Genomic DNA, 18,125 nt, shown 5'->3' on the forward strand with positions numbered 1-18,125 from the left:
ATTATGAACAATTACATGGCAGAAAAATGGTCCGATACAAAAGGAGAAAAAATCACTTCCTTAAGTCTGCCAACTGAAACACTGAAATGATATGCGTGTACATCCCAGTGCAATAAAACAATCTGATTTCTCAAGGACTGGAAACAGGTGCGGTCTGATAGTTAAGATAAGCTCTGATGGAAAACATGTTGCATCTGACTGTGGGGTGTTTTATTCTTGTCAAACAAACTGACACAAAAACTGCAGTTGTTAACACATTAAGCACTTTGGATATACTTGTTAGCCCTCTGTCATTTTTGTTTTAGAAGAGGAGTGATATAGTTTGTAAAATTTAAAGTAAAACATTTTTTTTAAGCTCATTTTGATATATTTAACATAAAGGGCTTTTATTTGTTTACGTCACGCCTCAGTAGCCATTTCCCTCACAAACGCATGAATACCAAACGTCAGGGAGGGACATGTTGGTGATTGAACTTCATGTGATGTATTAACCATTGACAAGAAGGTCTTACCTTCAAAATAGCTGACGTTACATAATACAACACAGACTGTAATGAGCTACTGATAACTGCAGTTGAAGTGACATAGTTCACAGTAAATATCTCAGTGCCCCCTCCCGGGACACACAGAAGAGCTATAGGACTCAGAGAGAGACAGTGCACAGAGGAGACTGAGAGAGGACACAAACCCTTCGAAGGTTTACTACTTATCAAAAGACTCGACGGCTATATTTTACAATTTCTGTCAAGTTCAAGTGAAGTAAGCAAAGCCACCATGAAGATGAAGCTGAAGATACCAAACCCAGGACTGGATGACCGGATCCCCTCCCATGCGGACCTGGAGAGAATGGAGACAGAAGAGGCAGGGGACCGGCCCAAATGGGACAACAAAGCCCAGTATCTGCTCACCTGTGTGGGCTTTTGTGTGGGACTTGGCAACGTCTGGAGGTTCCCTTACCTGTGTCAGAGCCACGGAGGAGGTAGGCTGGGATGACATGACACAGACATGACAGCCAAGAGAATGAGCAGTGTGTAAGAATTATTAAAGGGATCTAAAATATGTATCTTTAAAGGTGCACTCTGTAGTTTTGGGGAAGACATTTTAATCAGAAGAGAATATCTTTTTTTTATGCCTAAACAAACAAAATAAACAAACTCTTTGTTTTCATCACTAAATAAACTGAATAAACAAACTGACCTTAAAGGACAACATAATTTCATATTGTTCTACTTTGTTTACATGTGGCAGACCCTGCCACCTTTCTAGCTTCAAACAGTGTTCTGGGACCTTATTTTCTTCTGAGAACAGCTTGTTTATTCAGTTATGGAAAATATTTTATATTTAAAATTGTTTGAAGAGTTTGAATTTCGTCTCCAAAACTACATAGTGCCCCTTTAACCCTTTTCAGTAACTGGAGAGGTTCATTAAAAAATCAGTCTACTTTGAATCAAAATTAAACCGAAGACATAACATCGATAATTACCAAAAATTGTTCTGTATCACACAAATCAACATATTTGAAGGGATTTACTCATTGAAATTATTTATTTTTTTCAAATAAAGAACTTTTTGAGACATATATAGTTTCTCAAAATTTCTGGGTATCCTGAGTTTCGCAAAACTAATGTATTTTTGAAAGTGCCTTGAGATGTTTACTGACTACACGGACACAATATTTATATCTACACTCAGAGTCAGACTGTCTTAGCAACAGATTTCTAATACAATAGATGATTTTGCTCTTTGACAAGCTCTAAAATGATAGAACTGCCTGTTTTTTTTAGACTGGGACCTTAAAAGTCTGAACCAAGAATCCCTTGAAAACAGTCCTTTAACTGGCAAATCTTATTCATACTGAACTTTACTGAAATTACTTATTTTGACATTATGCAAAAGTGAATGTCCAAGTCTTAGACAGTCGTGGTTTAAATAGTACCTTGTGTGCGTAATAAAACATTTACAATCCTTTTACAGTTTATTGGCGTCTTTATGCTCACCTTTGAATATTTACTCACCTTCATTAAAGTGTTGAGTAAAGCCAATCACTCCCTACACTGTTAACTCATTATGTGAATGTTGAACCTCTAGGAGCGTTTATGATCCCATTTCTTATCCTGCTGGTCCTGGAGGGAATCCCACTGCTGCACCTGGAGTTTGCCATTGGTCAGCGCCTGAGGAAAGGCAGCGTGGGAGTGTGGAGATCAATCAACCCATGCCTGACTGGAATTGGTGGGTAAAAGAAAAACATGCACATTAAGGGATGAAAAAAAATATCCAGTTCAGTCCCTACCAAAATACTCAATCAATAATCTGATGGATATACTTGAATCTCCTGGGTTTTCCTCTGGTGCCACCATGTGGTCCACTTTTTTACTTAAGTGAGACGTGTAAACAAAACAAAAGATGGATTGCCATAAGCTTTGGTACAGACATGCCCCCAACAGCATGACATTTTGTGATCTCTTTTCATCTAGCTCCATCATCAGGTCAAAATCTCACCTCGCTCAGTCCATGACCAAATAACTGCAACACTAATGGAAACCCCGTCAGTCTCAGCTTAACTTTGTGTTCAGCTCTAAAAAGCAACACTGTGTTAAACTAAGATGGTGAAAATGGTAAATGTTATATCTGCTTAACATCAGCATGTTAGCATTGCCATTGTGAGCTTGTTAGCATTAGCATGGTTAGCATTTGGCTAAATCACAATTGCAAGTACAGCCTCACAGACCTGCTAGCATAGCATGGCTAAAGACTCATAGTCTTGTTTTAAGGAGCATTACCACAAAACTATTTGTTTAATTTTGTTACAGGTATCGCGTCCTTGTTTGTCTCACTGTTGGTGGGCATGTACTACAACACCATCATGGCCTGGATCATGTGGTACCTCTACAACTCCTTCCAGAGTCCTCTGCCTTGGAGCCAGTGTCCCCTCAACGCTAACAGGACAGGTATGCCTTTATATATCATGAAAACTGTCAGACATCTGCAGAGTCTGTGGTTTCCATCCCCTTAACAGTAACTTAAAGCAATGAATCTCCACGTCTCCTTCAAATATCTGGAGAAAAGGCCATCCGATCTACTTTACATTTGGCAGGTGTATCGCTGAGGAGCATTAATATGGATTAATATTAATATAATAACTGCCATATGGATAAACTTTGAGTAAAGAAGCAGTAGGGGTGGAGCTTATGGCTCAACTCAAGTCATAGATAGATCGATTGGTCAATAGATCAATAGATAGATAGACAGACAGACAGACAGACAGACAGACAGATAGATAGATCCTTTGCCCCACATTAATGCAAAATACATTTGTCAGTGATTATCTTAACTGCACTTTACTCCAGTGATGAAATAAGTCCATGTCATAAACATTTTAGGTTTTAAGTCAAGTACTTAAGTAAAATCATTGATTCTCCAGCTCAGTGAAAAAGTTACCATGACATTGAATGATTAAATAAATGTCACAACAATCCCTTTGAATTTGAGATCCAGTTCTTTTCTGTCTGTTATTATTATTATTAATACAATAACACAGCGGACATGAACATTAGATGAAGGTGATTAGATGACTGAATAAAATATTGAAAAATTAATAAAACAAGTTTTTGATCCTCTCTCAACAGTGCTCATTATACCTAACATGGAGTCAGCTAATTTTAATTTTGATGTTAACAGTTTGATAATCCTAGCAAACAAGCAGCAACACCAGGAGTCACACAATCAGCATGTTACAGGTACATTTTTGAACCGGCAATGCAATCCTCAAGCCATCTCTTTATCCGTCCTTTGCAGGTTTGGTGGAGGAGTGTGCTCGGAGCAGCACTGTTGACTACTTCTGGTACAGAGAGACTCTGAACACTTCAACAGCTATCGATGAGTCCGGAGGTCTGCAGTGGTGGATGGTGCTGGCCCTGATATCTGCCTGGACTCTGCTCTACGTTTGCACCATCAGGGGGATCGAGACAACTGGAAAGGTCTGAGTCACATTACATCTGAGTAACCTGATGTGGCCTGATTTGGAGCATATATGAACGTTCAAATATACATCTTTGGCTCATTTTACCATTTTGTCATTTCTCAGGCTGTCTACATCACCTCCACTCTGCCGTATTTGGTCCTCACTATCTTCCTGGTCAGAGGACTGACTCTGAAAGGATCTATGGAGGGAATCAAGTTCCTTTTCACGCCAGATGTAAGCACTGATGTAACACGTCAACCAACATTTATCAATTTAACAGCAGTAGACCGTATTCACGTATTCATTTTCCTCTGACATCACCCTCAGGGCTCACTGCTTTTTTATAGGTTGCAAGTCCTCTTAGCATATTGTTATGATTTCACCATTTCCTGATTGATGAGCAACTGTAAAGACAATACATAATGAAAATCTGAAGGGACATCAGCCATATTTCAAGGTAAAAAAACATTAAATAACCCATTAGTTTCGGACAGGCAACAGCTACCCAGCTAACGTTACCATTTGATAGTGTTAACTAATACAATAGGAAAGGCGTAAATTAATTAAAAAATATCAACTCACATCTTGGACACTTTTATTTGAGCCTGGAAGTGAAACGAACTGAATGTAATCAAAAAGTACTGTTAGCTTAGAAGTGGTTGAATGCTAACTTTAGCTAATGGGTTATATATGCTGTTCTACCTTGAAGTACGGCCTGATGTGCCTCCATATTTTCACTATCCATCATCTTTTCAGTTGTGGATCAATCGGGAAGTGGTGAAAAGTAAACGATTTACTGAACACTTTACTGAAGTGTCTGACATAAGACACTTCAACCTAAGACATAATATCCATAATTACGGTGGATTGTACTGTAACATACAAAATTACATATTTTAAGGGATTCACTCATTAAATATTTTTTTCATAAAAAGAAGTCTTTGAGACATACATAGTTTCTCAAAATTGCAAAATAAGTATTTCTGAGTTTGTATTATTACGTCATTTATATTGTTACTATTAAAATTCTGAGTCTGAATTTAAATTTTAAAACTACATAGCTCCCCTTTAAACTCCTTGTTTTATTTTTTGACCTGCAGGATGAGACCTTCTATGGTGTAAAGTACCTTCCCACATTAATTATTAACAATGGCTGAAACAGAGTGTTTACTATCAGTCTTAAGAGCAGATACATCCCAATAGGGGGATAACTTGCATCGGAATCTTGTCCGAGTTTTACTGTTAACACATCCTATTTTCCGTACTCTTTTAGGTGGATGAGTTAATGAATCCAACAACCTGGTTGGATGCAGGTGCTCAAGTGTTCTACTCCTTCTCTTTGGCTTTTGGAGGTCTCATCTCTTTCTCCAGTTACAACTCTATTCAGTGAGTAACTGCATAAACCGCACAGTCAAACAATGAACAGCCTTCCGAACATTTTTACTCACACGATCGCAATTTCCTCGTAGCAACAACTGTGAGCAGGACGCTGTTCTCATCTCCATCATCAATGGCTGCACCTCGGTGTACTCCGCAACGGTTATCTACTCCATCATCGGCTTCAGGGCCACGCAGAACTTTGATGACTGCATGGGAGAGTGAGTTCTAAATTGCATAAAAGACAAGTCATAAAAAGTCATTTGGACTCAGTTATATCGGACTGAACTCATCTCGCTGTGTTTTTTGCAGCAACATCTTGAAGCTGATGAATGCCTTCGACTACGCTGAAAACAACATCACAGACAGCAACTACAACGACGTTTTGGCCCACCTCAACCACACAAATCCAAGTATCATTGAAGGACTGAATCTAGAGCACTGTGACATGAACAAGTTCCTCAGTCAGGTCAGTAGATAAAATCTGGATAATTTACTATTGCTGTTAATTAATCTGTTATTAAGGATGTTAGTCTCACTGAGGGTCAATGGTGGAACATATTTGGTGTGTACTCCTTCAGGGTGTGGAGGGAACAGGTCTGGCCTTCATCGTGTTCACAGAAGCCATCATCAAGATGCCTGTTTCTCCTCTCTGGGCTGTCCTCTTCTTCGTCATGCTGTTCTGCCTCGGCCTCTCCACTATGTTTGGTAACATCGAGGGAGTTGTGGTTCCTCTGCAGGACCTCAGACTGTTGCCTCGAAGCTGGCCCAAAGAAGTCTTCTGTGGTAATTTTCTGAATTTCCGACTTAATACGAAATGCTTGTTCGTGTTCGGATAAGGAAATTTGATCGCTGGATACGAGTGTAACCACATTTTTTGTAATGTTTTTCCAGGTCTGACTTGCTTAATATCTTGCTTGATGGGGCTCATATTTGCCCAGGGCTCTGGAAATTATTGGCTAGCTCTTTTTGACAACTTTGCTGGCTCAATTCCACTTCTGGTCATCGGATTCTGTGAAATGATCAGTGTTATCTACATCTATGGTGCAGACAGGTGAGTCTATCTTTCATCTTACACCGATCAGGCATAACATTATGACCACCTGCCTAATATTGTGAAGGTTCCCCTTGTGCAGCCAAAACAGCTCTGACCTGTCAAGACATGGACTTAAGACCTCTGAGGGTGTCCTGTGGTGTCTGGCACCAGGGCGTTTTATAGTGGATCCTCTGGGTCCTGTATGTTGGGGGGTGGGGCCTCCATTGCTCAGACCTGCTCCAGCACTTCTTACAGATGCTCGATCAGATTGGGATCTGGGGAATTTGGAGGCGCGGTCAACACCTTGGGCCCTTTATTGTGTTCCTCGAGCTGTTCCTGAGCAGTGTTTGCAGTGTGTCAGGGCACATTGTCCTGCTGGGGGGCCACTGCCATCAGGTAGTGTTGTTGTGATGAGGGGGTGTACTTGGTCCACAACAGTGTTTGGATGGGTTGTGCGTGTCAAGTGGCATTCACATGAATGCCAGCACCCAAGGTTTCCCAGCAGAACATCGCATTGTGATGAGATGATCAATGTTATTCACGTCACCTGTCAGTGTTTTTAATGTTATACCTGATCAGTGTATTTTTAATATTGATTTACAGTAAAAAAAAAAAATAAAATAGTACCTAATATAAACAGCTCACAAGGGGAGAGGGGACACTCTCAGGTGGCCATGGCGCAAAATTCTGCCATCGCCTTACAGAGTATCCAAGATGATGGCTTTTTTAGCCAAACTAGCAGTTTTATTATTATATATAAATATATATATATATATTATATATAGTGCATATTAGGAAACGTTAACTTATGAACATGGTAAACATTGTGCCTGCTAAACTTCAGCATTGAGAGCACATTAGCATGCTGACACAAAGGTTTAGCTCAAAGCACCACTGAACAGCATCAGGGAGCTGTAAGCATGTCGGGCGACTCTTGATCTTGTTATTGCCACACATGCATGAGGCCGAGAGTTGCTGAAAGAAAAATAAAAACAGGAAGTAATGGAGCACTGTACTCTGACCTTAGAACCACGATAATGTCAGTCATCACAGGAGAGATAATACACAAGTACAGCATATCTACTGATAAAACAAGACAATGGTGAATAACGTGGAAAATATCTTTTCCTGCTGATGAAAGCAGTAAATGTTGAGTTATAAAAGGTGTTAAAAAATGGAAAATATTCTATGATACAAGGCTGTCTTTTTTTAACTACAGAAACAAAGAGGTTTATTTCCTTCCAGTCCAGCAGGACCATATTAAGCACACACACAAACTTACAGGCTGCTTTATTTATCAGATAAAAGTACAAGGTCATCTTTTATGGATGCTTTCATGCACACTCAGCTGACCTTACGTCTCCCTCTTATTGCTTCCCAACAGGTTTAACAAGGACATTGAGTTTATGATTGGCCACAAGCCCAACATATTCTGGCAGGTGACATGGAGGGTGCTCAGTCCAGTCATTATGCTGGTTATCCTGGTGTTCTACTTTGTGACCCAAGTCACCAAGAGTCTCACGTATTTGGTCTGGGACCAAGAGGCGGTAAGTGTGTAATGAGCTTTTAGGATGAGATGTTTAAAAATGTTTATATTATTGATAATTGTAGAAATCCTCTATGAAAAAGTCCCCATTGATGCTTATAAAACAATCCTTTGTCATTTCAGACCTCTTGAGTCTCGTTCATTGCTGTAAAATCTAACATTTTCTTTGACTCTTGCCGTAGGAGGTCTTCCCCACCCTTGATGCACGTCCGTATCCTTCCTGGATCAATGTCATCATCTTCATCCTGGCCGGAGTTCCCAGTCTAGCCATCCCAGTGGTCTTCCTCTACAAATTCATCCAGATGAAATGCTGCAAGAAGAAGGGCTACAGTGACAGCACAGTGGACACTATCTCTGCCAAAATACAAATGGGTGAAAAGATGAAGTTTTAGGTATCTTTAAATATGAATATTTGATGATTAAATTAATGTAGAGTTGTAGAGTTATTGTTGTTTGTATATCATACTGATGCCTTTTTCTTCCTCATTCCCTGTACAATGGTCGCCAGTACACCAGTGACGACAAGTAAACTACAAATTTGGATTTATTTTCTGTAAAATAATTGTTTTTAGTACTATTGTTATGTTTGTTTCCTGTGTGTAAGTGTATGTTGTATATTTAATTAGTAGTTGGACTTATTCGCTATCTTGCTGAGAGTTGGATGGAAAAATTAATCATATGTGTGCTAAATATGAAGCTACAGCCGGCAGTTAATTAGCTTAGCTCATCATAGAGACTGGAAACAAAGCTAAACAGCTAGCCTGTTGTGTTTAAAGGCTTATCCACCTACCAGGACCTCTAAACCTCACTTTTTAACATGTTGTATCTCATTTGTATCATCTGTACAAAAAACTGAAGCGTAAAAATCACAATGTGTGTCCCTGCTTCAGCTGCTAAGCTTAACCAGCTGTTAACTGTGGTTATTGTACCATATGTATGTGTCTCATTTACAAAAAATAACGTTTTATTTAAACATTTTGTAAATAATCTTCAGTAGAGGAGCTAATTCTTGTTAAAACTTTTGACAAACTGTAATAAAGTCTGTTTTTTCTGAAAGCGATGCATTCATCCCAACGGTGCTTTTCATCCCACTTCTGTGTTGTTTATAAGGTTTGGGGCATATTGTGGAGGGCTGTTGTAAAGTTAAATTAATAAATCATGTGGAATATAATGAGGTGAGTGGTGCTTTGAAGGGTTTTCCTGGCAACACTTGGCACACATTAGAATTTTTTTATTGAACAACTGAGATCTCTAGTTTAATGTCCTGTCTTTAAAATGACTTCAAATCAAATCAAATCAATTCTACTTATATAGCCCAAAATCACAATCACATTGCCTCAGTGGGCTTTACAAACTGTACAGTGAACCATGTCCTTAGACCCTCGATTCAAGCGAGGAGAAACTTGCCATAGAGAAAAACAAACCCTTTTAACGGGGAAGAAAAGATGGAAGAAACCTCAGGAAGAGCCACAGAGGAGGGATCCCTCAACAGATGTCGTCTGTGCAGGACAGAACCACAAATTCACAGTTTACAAATTGCATTGACAGAATATCTGATACAAATCATAATATATGTAAAGTGTATGCATCAACGAGACCACTGAGCAGGCCGAGGCATCGCCAAGTGGTGCCCGAGCCACACGACCTCCCCTCCACTGTGGTGACCTGGAGAAGGGCAGGCCACACAAGATAATTAGCAGTAAAACAGAAAAGATCTGAGTGAAGATGCATCAAATACAGATATGAGGAGATAGTAAAACAGAGGAGAGCAATGATCCAGCAGAGCCCAGGGTATGATGATCCACATCGATCAATATGTGAGGCAGCAGGAGCCAGGAGAGGTCGTTGGTCCCAGAGGCGAGAGAGGAGGAGAAAGCTCTAGACAGTGAGAGAGCAACACAGCTTACAGTTTGTGGGAACAGAAAACCAAAACAAAACTTAGAGAAATGCAATATTAATCAGAATAAACAGATTGTTTCTGACTTCTTTAATAGCAAATTGCCAAAGTAATGACTCCGATCCCTTCTCACTTATCACAGGACCGTTCAGTGAGCACATTTACATGCAGACTAATAAACCAATCATTATCTGATTTATGGAGTTACCATATCATTCACGTGGCCATGTAAACAGCATAATGTGAAATGCTTTATGGGATAAAAGCAATAATCGGATTATGAAAGACCCAATAAAAACACCTATACCGTTAATCCGGTTTCTTTTGTTCTTTTACATCTGCTCATGTGTAGAAATGTAAAAGAAACCAGATGTTAAAATGCGAGTGGATGCGTTTTCTGCTCAAATGCATAAAGCAAACAAGGAGAGCATTATTTTGCCTGTTTTGCAAACCTAACAAATCCTACATAAGGACCCTGACTGGCAGAGACGCTGTGATAAGCAATACCATTGTGATAGGATGTTTTGAAAACATGGGAGGAACTGAAAAGCAAGACGAAACACATGAGTGCACAATTTCACAATAAAACAGGAAATAAGACAACATAAAGAACTGGGATCATAGCATTATTCCCAGTTATGGGATTATTGTGGTCATGTAAACGTGCTAATCCTAAATCCATTTGCCAACTGGCCATATATGTATGTGTATGTATGTTTCATGTTTAAATTATTACACAGAGTAACTGAATGTGTACGTAAAGACAAAAGTACAGAGTCTGCAATGGCTAATCTGGGACAAGCAAACATCATAAATCTTTTACTGGGACAATGATATGAATTACCCCTCAGCTGTGGTAGACACCACTTCTCAGTACACAAGTGGTCGCAATGAGACTGGTACTTCCTAACCCAGGACTGGATGTCAGGATCCCTAACCATGAGGATCTGGAGAGAATGGAGAAGGAGGAGGCCGAGGACAGGCCCAAGTGGGACAACAAAGCCCAGTACATCCTAACCTGTGTGGGCTTCTGCATTGGGCTTGGAAACGTGTGGCGATTCCCTTACTTGTGTCAAAGTCATGGAGGAGGTAGGCTCAGTTGAAATCTGTGGTTGACTTGTTGAATGTGTGGGTGTTTGACAAATTCATGTGTGGCTGAGGCACCCCGGACTGTTACGGCAGTTCATGGTACTTTTTAAATGATTGCATCCACGGGACATTTTGCAGTGCCAAATCAGCCCTCCCTCAGTCCCTGGGAGGTTACAACTGAACTTTTTTAAACTTTGAATGAAATCACCGGTTAAATATATCACTCATTTGTGCCTACTGGAGAGTGTTGTGAAATCATCAGCAAATTCAATCAATGATTCTCAAGAGGTCTTCTGAAGTAATGGCTACAGACATACACCCCAGGGTCAGCTGTGCATTGCTTAAGTTAAAACTATGCTAAGAATGTTTTGGACTCACTCTACTGTACCTACAGGACATGATATGTGTGTGTTTTTCTTAACGTGACTGTGAAGTGGGTCATTCTCTTGGAATGCTGATGATTGAGCCACAGTATGTGGGACAGATTTCAGAGGCATGCATATTTTAATGTATAATCTGTTGCTTTTCTTTAACTTGTGCCCAGTTTATGGACACAAAACAACAGCACTAATACCTCACATCTGCTCTTAGTGTTTTGAAATTGGATTTGATTTTTAGATTATTAAATGAATAAATAAATAATTAAATAAACCTCACTGAATTGTTATTTAAAGATCGGACAATTACTTAAGTCACAAACTTTGCCTATTATATAACAACTAATCAGCAACCTTTAACTGAACGCTCTAGTTACGTATCTGCTATTAATTATTGTTAACAGCAAACTTCTTTATTCTATTCTGTTAGAACACCTTGTCATACTAATTATATCTGCCAAGGAGATTATGTTTTTGCCTGTGTGGTTGGTTGGTTTGTGAGCAGGATTACACAAAAAACTACTGAATGGATTTCCATGAAACTTTGATGAAGGATAGGCCTAGAATTGACCCAATTAACTTTTGGTGCGGATCCGGATAAAAGGACGGATCCAGGATTTTTTTTCGTACTGTCTTTAACTTTTCGAGATAAAGTATGTTTTGTTAATTTCTCATGGAATAATGCATGGGTCTTGATTAAAAAAATCAGGTGAATTTTGATGGTTTGCATCTGTAAGTGAGAACAATTTATGCAGATGATAATATTTACGATAAATATGTTTTATTTGATATTGGATCAGGCTTGATTGAATTAAAGGGGACAGTTGGGCCTTGCAGGAGGCATGCACTCAACTGAGTACCATTCTAGTTAGACATGTTTTGTCCATCTACTTACAGTTACACCAGCATAAAACCTTGTAATGCAAAGAGCTGAATAGTGGTGTAAGTTCCAGTTCTTTATTTAATCAACTCAATGCCTCTTCAAGACAACTCAAATCTAGCTTTAGCAACAAAGTATACTAATAAGCTGTTGTTCAGTAGTTAAAATGTTTACTATGTCAACATCTTAGTTTTAAAAAATAGCAGATCATTAACTAAAGTACTGAACGAACTGAAACAAACTTATATTTTGACCTAATGGTGGTGTTAGATTAATAGTCAAGGGATCACCAAAGTCAACAGGATTCAGACGCTGGGGACTGTGTTTATCTGTTCAAAAGTTTGTGTTCGTGCTACAGTAACAATTACTCAATTTCTTCGACGTAAGACAGTGGAATTTTCAAATCCCAAAAGACGCAATTAAAAAAAATAAATAAAGGCTACACAAGCTAACAAACCAGAGGGTTGGAAACATCTGGCCCTGTGACCTTCAAGTGCTGCCCTACATTCAATGTGACATATGCAAGTAAGTGCAGATGAAAAATGTTTGATAGGTAAAAGGTTTGACGCTGGCAGTCCTAGTGTGTCTGCAGAATTGAAGACACTGACCTGTCAGCTGTCCTCATCAGATCTGTTATGGAGCCTCAAAATGCAAGGCCCACTGCAGAAAAGGCAGAAAAGGGCAATTTCTTCAGGACCAGCCCATAGTCACTTTGTACCCATAGAGATGAGAATACCTCTTAATGCCATGGCACTTACAATCACTTATCACATCCTTTTTCCAGGTGCCTTTTTGATTCCCTACCTGATCCTGCTGGTGTTGGAAGGAATGCCTCTGCTGCTGCTGGAGTTTGCCATCGGTCAGCGTCTCAGGAAAGGCAGCGTGGGAGTGTGGAGGGCCATCAACCCTTATCTCACTGGTGTTGGTAAGTAAAATAGACTCTGGAACAAAAACAATAAAAACCCTGTGACACCACAACAAAAGTTGTCACTGAATATCTGGCTTACAGTATGGTGAGTGTGATATCACAATTGTCACATGATGCTGTCCTACTCAGGTATAGCCTCCATGCTGGTTTCATTTTTGGTTGGACTGTACTACAACACCTTAATCGCCTGGATCATTTGGTATCTCTTCAATTCCTTTCAAGACCCGCTGCCTTGGACCCAGTGTCCTCTCTATGACAATGGGACAGGTATTTAAATATCCACACATTCAGCTCACACTTACACATGCACACCAAAACACCCAAATTGTGCCATCTTTCATGAAAATTTTTTTCCCCTTCAGGATACATACCAGAGTGTCAGCAGAGCTCCACTGTGGATTACTTCTTTTATCGAGTGACTCTGAATAGCTCGGCCTCTATAGCTGAGTCTGGAGGAATCCAGTGGCCCATAGTACTCTGCCTACTCGCTGCCTGGACACTCGTCGCTATCTGCTGCATAAGGGGCATCAAAACTTCAGGCAAGGTTTGTCAAACAATCACTCAATTGACCATTTGTTTTCCACACCAGCCAGCCTCGACGATAAATAAAAGTTACCTGGATGTAACTCCAGTTCTGTAAGCATGTGCATAGCCCTCTAACAGGCTTTGCTATTGGTTTACCCACACAAGGCCCTGCTTTGGCACCTGAGGAAGACTTTTGCATTCATTGCCCAATCAACCGGTAGCACCCTCCTCCTATAAAACCCTCACGCAATCTCAGTGACACAACTAGATCAAGCTGAGCTTGTTGTTAGAGGTCAACACAAGTACTCATAGAGCTAAAGGTAACTGCTGTTTCTATCTTGTATGAGCTTCACCTTCTAAGAGGCTTCACCATTGGTTGAGGGGTAGTCCTTTGAAATGCGATGTACTTCCAGCTGAGCTCAAACCAATATTGTCTAAACCCTGCCAAAACCCAGGGAATGACAGCAGTCCAGTGGCTGAGCCCTGCTGTCTGAAGGTCCCGCATTGGACTGCACACACCACACACAAAGCTGGATGTTATTAAAAAGACCCTCAGTCTGCTGCAGACAAGGTTGCCCCCAAACTGTGCACTGAGCACATAAGGTGACATAGAAACAGTAGTCATGTCCCTGAGATATGACTGCACAAAGGTGTAAGTGGAAGACCAAGAGGTTGCCATACAGATGTCCTGAAAAGCACCACCAAGGACGTGGTGGCCCAAGTGTGACTGTGCCCTCAGGCTCAGAAGCACAACCCAATGCATTAAAGCTCAGGGTCGCATCACAAAACCAGCAGGCAAGCCATTGCACAGGAAGGGGGGTTGCTCCTCCCTGCTGTGTTGATGTGGCACAGACGGAGATTGGCCACGTGCCTATCTTACTATCCTGGTTGGAGGTCTCACCCAAACCGACCAAGGAGGCACCCATGAAGACCAGATCCCCCCTTTCAAATTCTTTAGACACAGGGTATCTTCTTATGGATTCCACATTAACATGTTCAGAATCTCAAAGCTCGACAGAAGGACCTCTGTGGAGTTGAGATTGGACAATTGATGTTTGGGGAAATGGTCAATTATGATACCATATTACTGAAAAAGCTTCAACCTGATGTTGATTATCAATTCTTCTTTTCTTTTTCTTTTTTTGCATTGACCTCAGGCAGTGTACTTCACAGCCATTCTGCCTTACATAGTGCTGTTCATCTTCCTGATCCGAGGACTGACTCTTAAAGGCGCCGTGAGTGGAATAAAGTTCCTCGTCACACCAGACGTATGTTTCAAATCTCTATGATACAAAGAGCCAATAATACGTCTCATAGCTCAAAGCCACATCACACTGTATCTCATGCTCTTGCAGGTGGATGAGTTGATCAAACCTACCACTTGGCTGGATGCAGGTGCCCAGGTCTTTTACGCCTTCGGATTGGCCTGGGGAGGCCTCATCTCCTTCTCAAGCTACAACCCTGTCCAGTAAGAGATGTTTAGAAGACCTGTGGTGTTTGTTAAATGAAGTTAAAGTCTCATTTTGATTGAAAAAAAAAAAGAGTCTCATCCTTAGCGCCTTGGTCACTCTTGCTTTCTTCTTTTCCCAAGCAACAATTGCGTGCAAGACGCTGTGATCCTGTCCATTGTAACTGGCCTCACCTCAATCTATGCTGCCACAGTCACCTACTCCATTATTGGCTTCAGGGCCACAGACAGATATGACAACTGTATCAGCGAGTGAGTACAGTTCATATCAAGGTTATGAAAAATCATGATAAATTGACAAAGACAAGAATAGTATGACTCAAACTCTTCAATTTCATGGTCAGTGTGTATGTCTCAGATTCCTTTCATGTCTATCTCAGTACAATACTCACATGCCTGTATTTAAGTTGGAAGAGTTTGGTTGCTGTTCCAATTCCTCTTGGGAGGGTGTTTTTCAGTCTTTCCACCACTTTGGTCCAGACTGGAAATATCTCAATGATAGATATCCACTGCCTGGGAACGATGGCTCCAAATGACATTGGCAATCACTCGACTCTTCCTCAAGTGCCACTACGAGATTGACATTTGTGGCCTCATGAAATATCATAACAACTAGATTCCTGTGACATTTAGTACAGTCATTCATGTTCTCCAGGGAATAATGTCATGAATATGGTGTGGTGTGTATAAAGGATACTTTTGTTTATGACCCAAAACCTGGAAAACAAATTACATTTTATATCAGCCTCAGCTATAGTTTGTGTTCAGTGCTAATAAGCAAATGTTAGCTTGCGATCCAACTTTTTTGGGATCAGGTTGGTATGCTGCAGTCTACATGGGACTGCACTACATCCTGCAACACCTCGACACCCCAGGGACATATGCAGGAACACAGTTTGTTCTTAGCTGATATGTCAATTCCCGTGTAAGTAAATTGAAAGAATTGAAAAGTCCTTGTACACATAATTGCCCAAAAAACTTCTGATGTTGATGTGATGATAGACTTGAAAAATCTGAAGCTCTTCTTTTTTGTAAATTCTAGTAATCCAGAGTTACTAATCGGTGACACATTTTCTCCCCAGTAACATCATGACATTATTAAATGCCTTTGACCTTCCTGAAGACAGCATCAATGCGAACAACTACGAGGCAGCCTTGAATCATTACAACAGTTCTGATCCTAATACTGTTCTTGGATTGGACATCCAAACCTGTGACATGCAAAAACTTCTCAGTGAGGTGACAGTACCGACACAAATCTAGCACATTCCCAATTATTTTTTGTTTTTTAAGTCTTATCTGTCTTGTGACTGATGTGTGTTTGTGCAGGGAGTGGAGGGAGCAGGTCTGGCCTTCATTGTGTTTACTGAAGCCATCACCAAGATGCCTGGTTCTCCGATCTGGTCTGTCCTCTTCTTCGTCATGCTTCTCTGCTTGGGACTCTCAACCTTGTTTGGCAACGTTGAGGGAGTGGTGGTCCCGCTGAGAGACCTGAATGTATTCCCGAAAAAATGGCCCCATGAAGTGCTGACCGGTAACTAAGCTTTTTAATTCTCGGTTAACCGTCTTTGGTGTTCGTCTTTGGTTTCTGTTTTAACACAAGCTCCCTTGTTTTGTTTTTTGTGTTTCAGGGTTAATGTGTGTCGTGTCCTTCATCATCTGCCTCCTGTTTGCCCAGTATTCAGGGATGTACTGGGTAACGCTCTTTGACAACTTTGCTGGATCTATTCCTCTTCTGACCATTGGATTGTTTGAGATGATAGCCGTTGTTTACATCTACGGTATAGACAGGTTTGTGCTTATTAAAGCTACTTTTGCAACACATTGTCCTTGCTGTCCTGTGTTTGCTGTACATCTTGATATTTGCCATAAAATTACCACCACTTTAAGTGTTCTGTGTCAAAAATGTCTTGAAATATTTCAAAACTTTAAAAAAATAATTAAAATCCTTCTGTGTGGTAGGTTCAATGACGACTTGAAGTTCATGGTGGGACATAAGCCATCCATCTTCTGGCAGGTTTCATGGAGGTTCACCAGTCCACTAATCGTTCTGGTTATTTTAGTTTTCTACCTGGTGACACAAGCCCAACAGGAGCTCACCTATTTAGTCTGGGATCCCAACTCTGTAAGCACACAAGCTCTGAGATCAGCTAATACCATCCTATGCATCCCTGCATATGTTGCCTTTTATGTTATCTTATTGCATGATAAACAAAATGGCATGCTAAACATTTTTAGATAAATGTGTTCCTGTGTGGTATATAATGAGCAACTTATTACAGTAGTTAACCACACTTTAGCAAATTTTGGACAGTACTTGCATACCAAATGCACTTACTATACTTTTTTGTGGTTAACAGGAGGAGTTCCCGTCTCTGGCATCAGTACCATACCCTTCATGGATCAACGCAGTCATCTTTATGTTGGCAGGAATCCCCAGTCTGGCAGTCCCTCTGTATGCGTTATGTAGGCTGGTGTTTGTTTGCTTTAAGAAAAAAGCATCCAATCAAAAATAAGCCAAATGTCCAAAACTGTTTAAATATATAACATTTCCACATTAAAAATGCCAAAGAATTACTTGATGTGTACTGTTTTTAATGATGGTCAGACCAAGAGAAATCCATAATAACCGGTTTTACAGTTAACCAATGTGGTCGTTTTTCTGATGAGGATGAGCTGGTTGAGCTGGTCCTTACAGTAGCACTGACACTGGTAGCGACGTTATATAGCCACTGGCAACAACCTCCACACCTTCCACAGTTCAGGGAAATGCAATCTGATATCACCTAACATCAAAACTACACAAAACACAACAAATACATTGAAATGCATCTATACTGACCTAATGTCAAATAGATTAATGTACAATAACACCTCTATGCTAACTACAACATGGTATCTCTTGGAAACTTTGAACTACTGTTCCATGGATGTTTTATCAACCATGGTAGATAAAACATGATAAGTGCCCTCTAAGGGGCCCTTTAAGTGAACAATACATGGATACATGAAGTGCCCTCTCTTCAGTATAAATGTCACAA

At 40.3% G+C, this 18,125-nt stretch overlaps 2 protein-coding genes across 2 annotated transcripts; both read left to right on the forward strand.

Annotated features, from left to right (window-relative positions):
• Positions 1-774: 774 nt before the first annotated feature.
• Positions 775-8,312, forward strand: LOC311272413 (sodium-dependent neutral amino acid transporter B(0)AT1-like; the record flags this gene model as incomplete). The annotated part of the gene is made up of 12 exons (XM_084378799.1): positions 775-979; positions 2,089-2,229; positions 2,811-2,948; positions 3,796-3,977; positions 4,085-4,195; positions 5,235-5,347; positions 5,431-5,559; positions 5,651-5,807; positions 5,920-6,124; positions 6,233-6,392; positions 7,759-7,921; positions 8,103-8,312. The coding sequence occupies 12 exons, from the start codon at positions 775-777 to the stop codon at positions 8,310-8,312; spliced, it is 1,914 nt and encodes a 637-aa protein (XP_084234925.1).
• Positions 8,313-10,707: 2,395 nt separating this feature from the next.
• Positions 10,708-17,600, forward strand: LOC311272303 (sodium-dependent neutral amino acid transporter B(0)AT1-like; the record flags this gene model as incomplete). The annotated part of the gene is made up of 12 exons (XM_084378648.1): positions 10,708-10,906; positions 12,948-13,088; positions 13,221-13,358; positions 13,454-13,635; positions 14,774-14,884; positions 14,972-15,084; positions 15,208-15,336; positions 16,167-16,323; positions 16,414-16,618; positions 16,716-16,875; positions 17,047-17,209; positions 17,445-17,600. 12 exons carry the CDS (start codon positions 10,708-10,710, stop codon positions 17,598-17,600), a joined length of 1,854 nt encoding a protein of 617 aa, XP_084234774.1.
• Between the last annotated feature and the right edge of the window lie 525 nt (positions 17,601-18,125).

The sequence above is a fragment of the Pagrus pagrus genome (genome assembly GCF_965226575.1).
Source record: "Pagrus pagrus genome assembly, chromosome: 17".
Lineage (NCBI taxonomy): Eukaryota > Metazoa > Chordata > Actinopteri > Spariformes > Sparidae > Pagrus > Pagrus pagrus.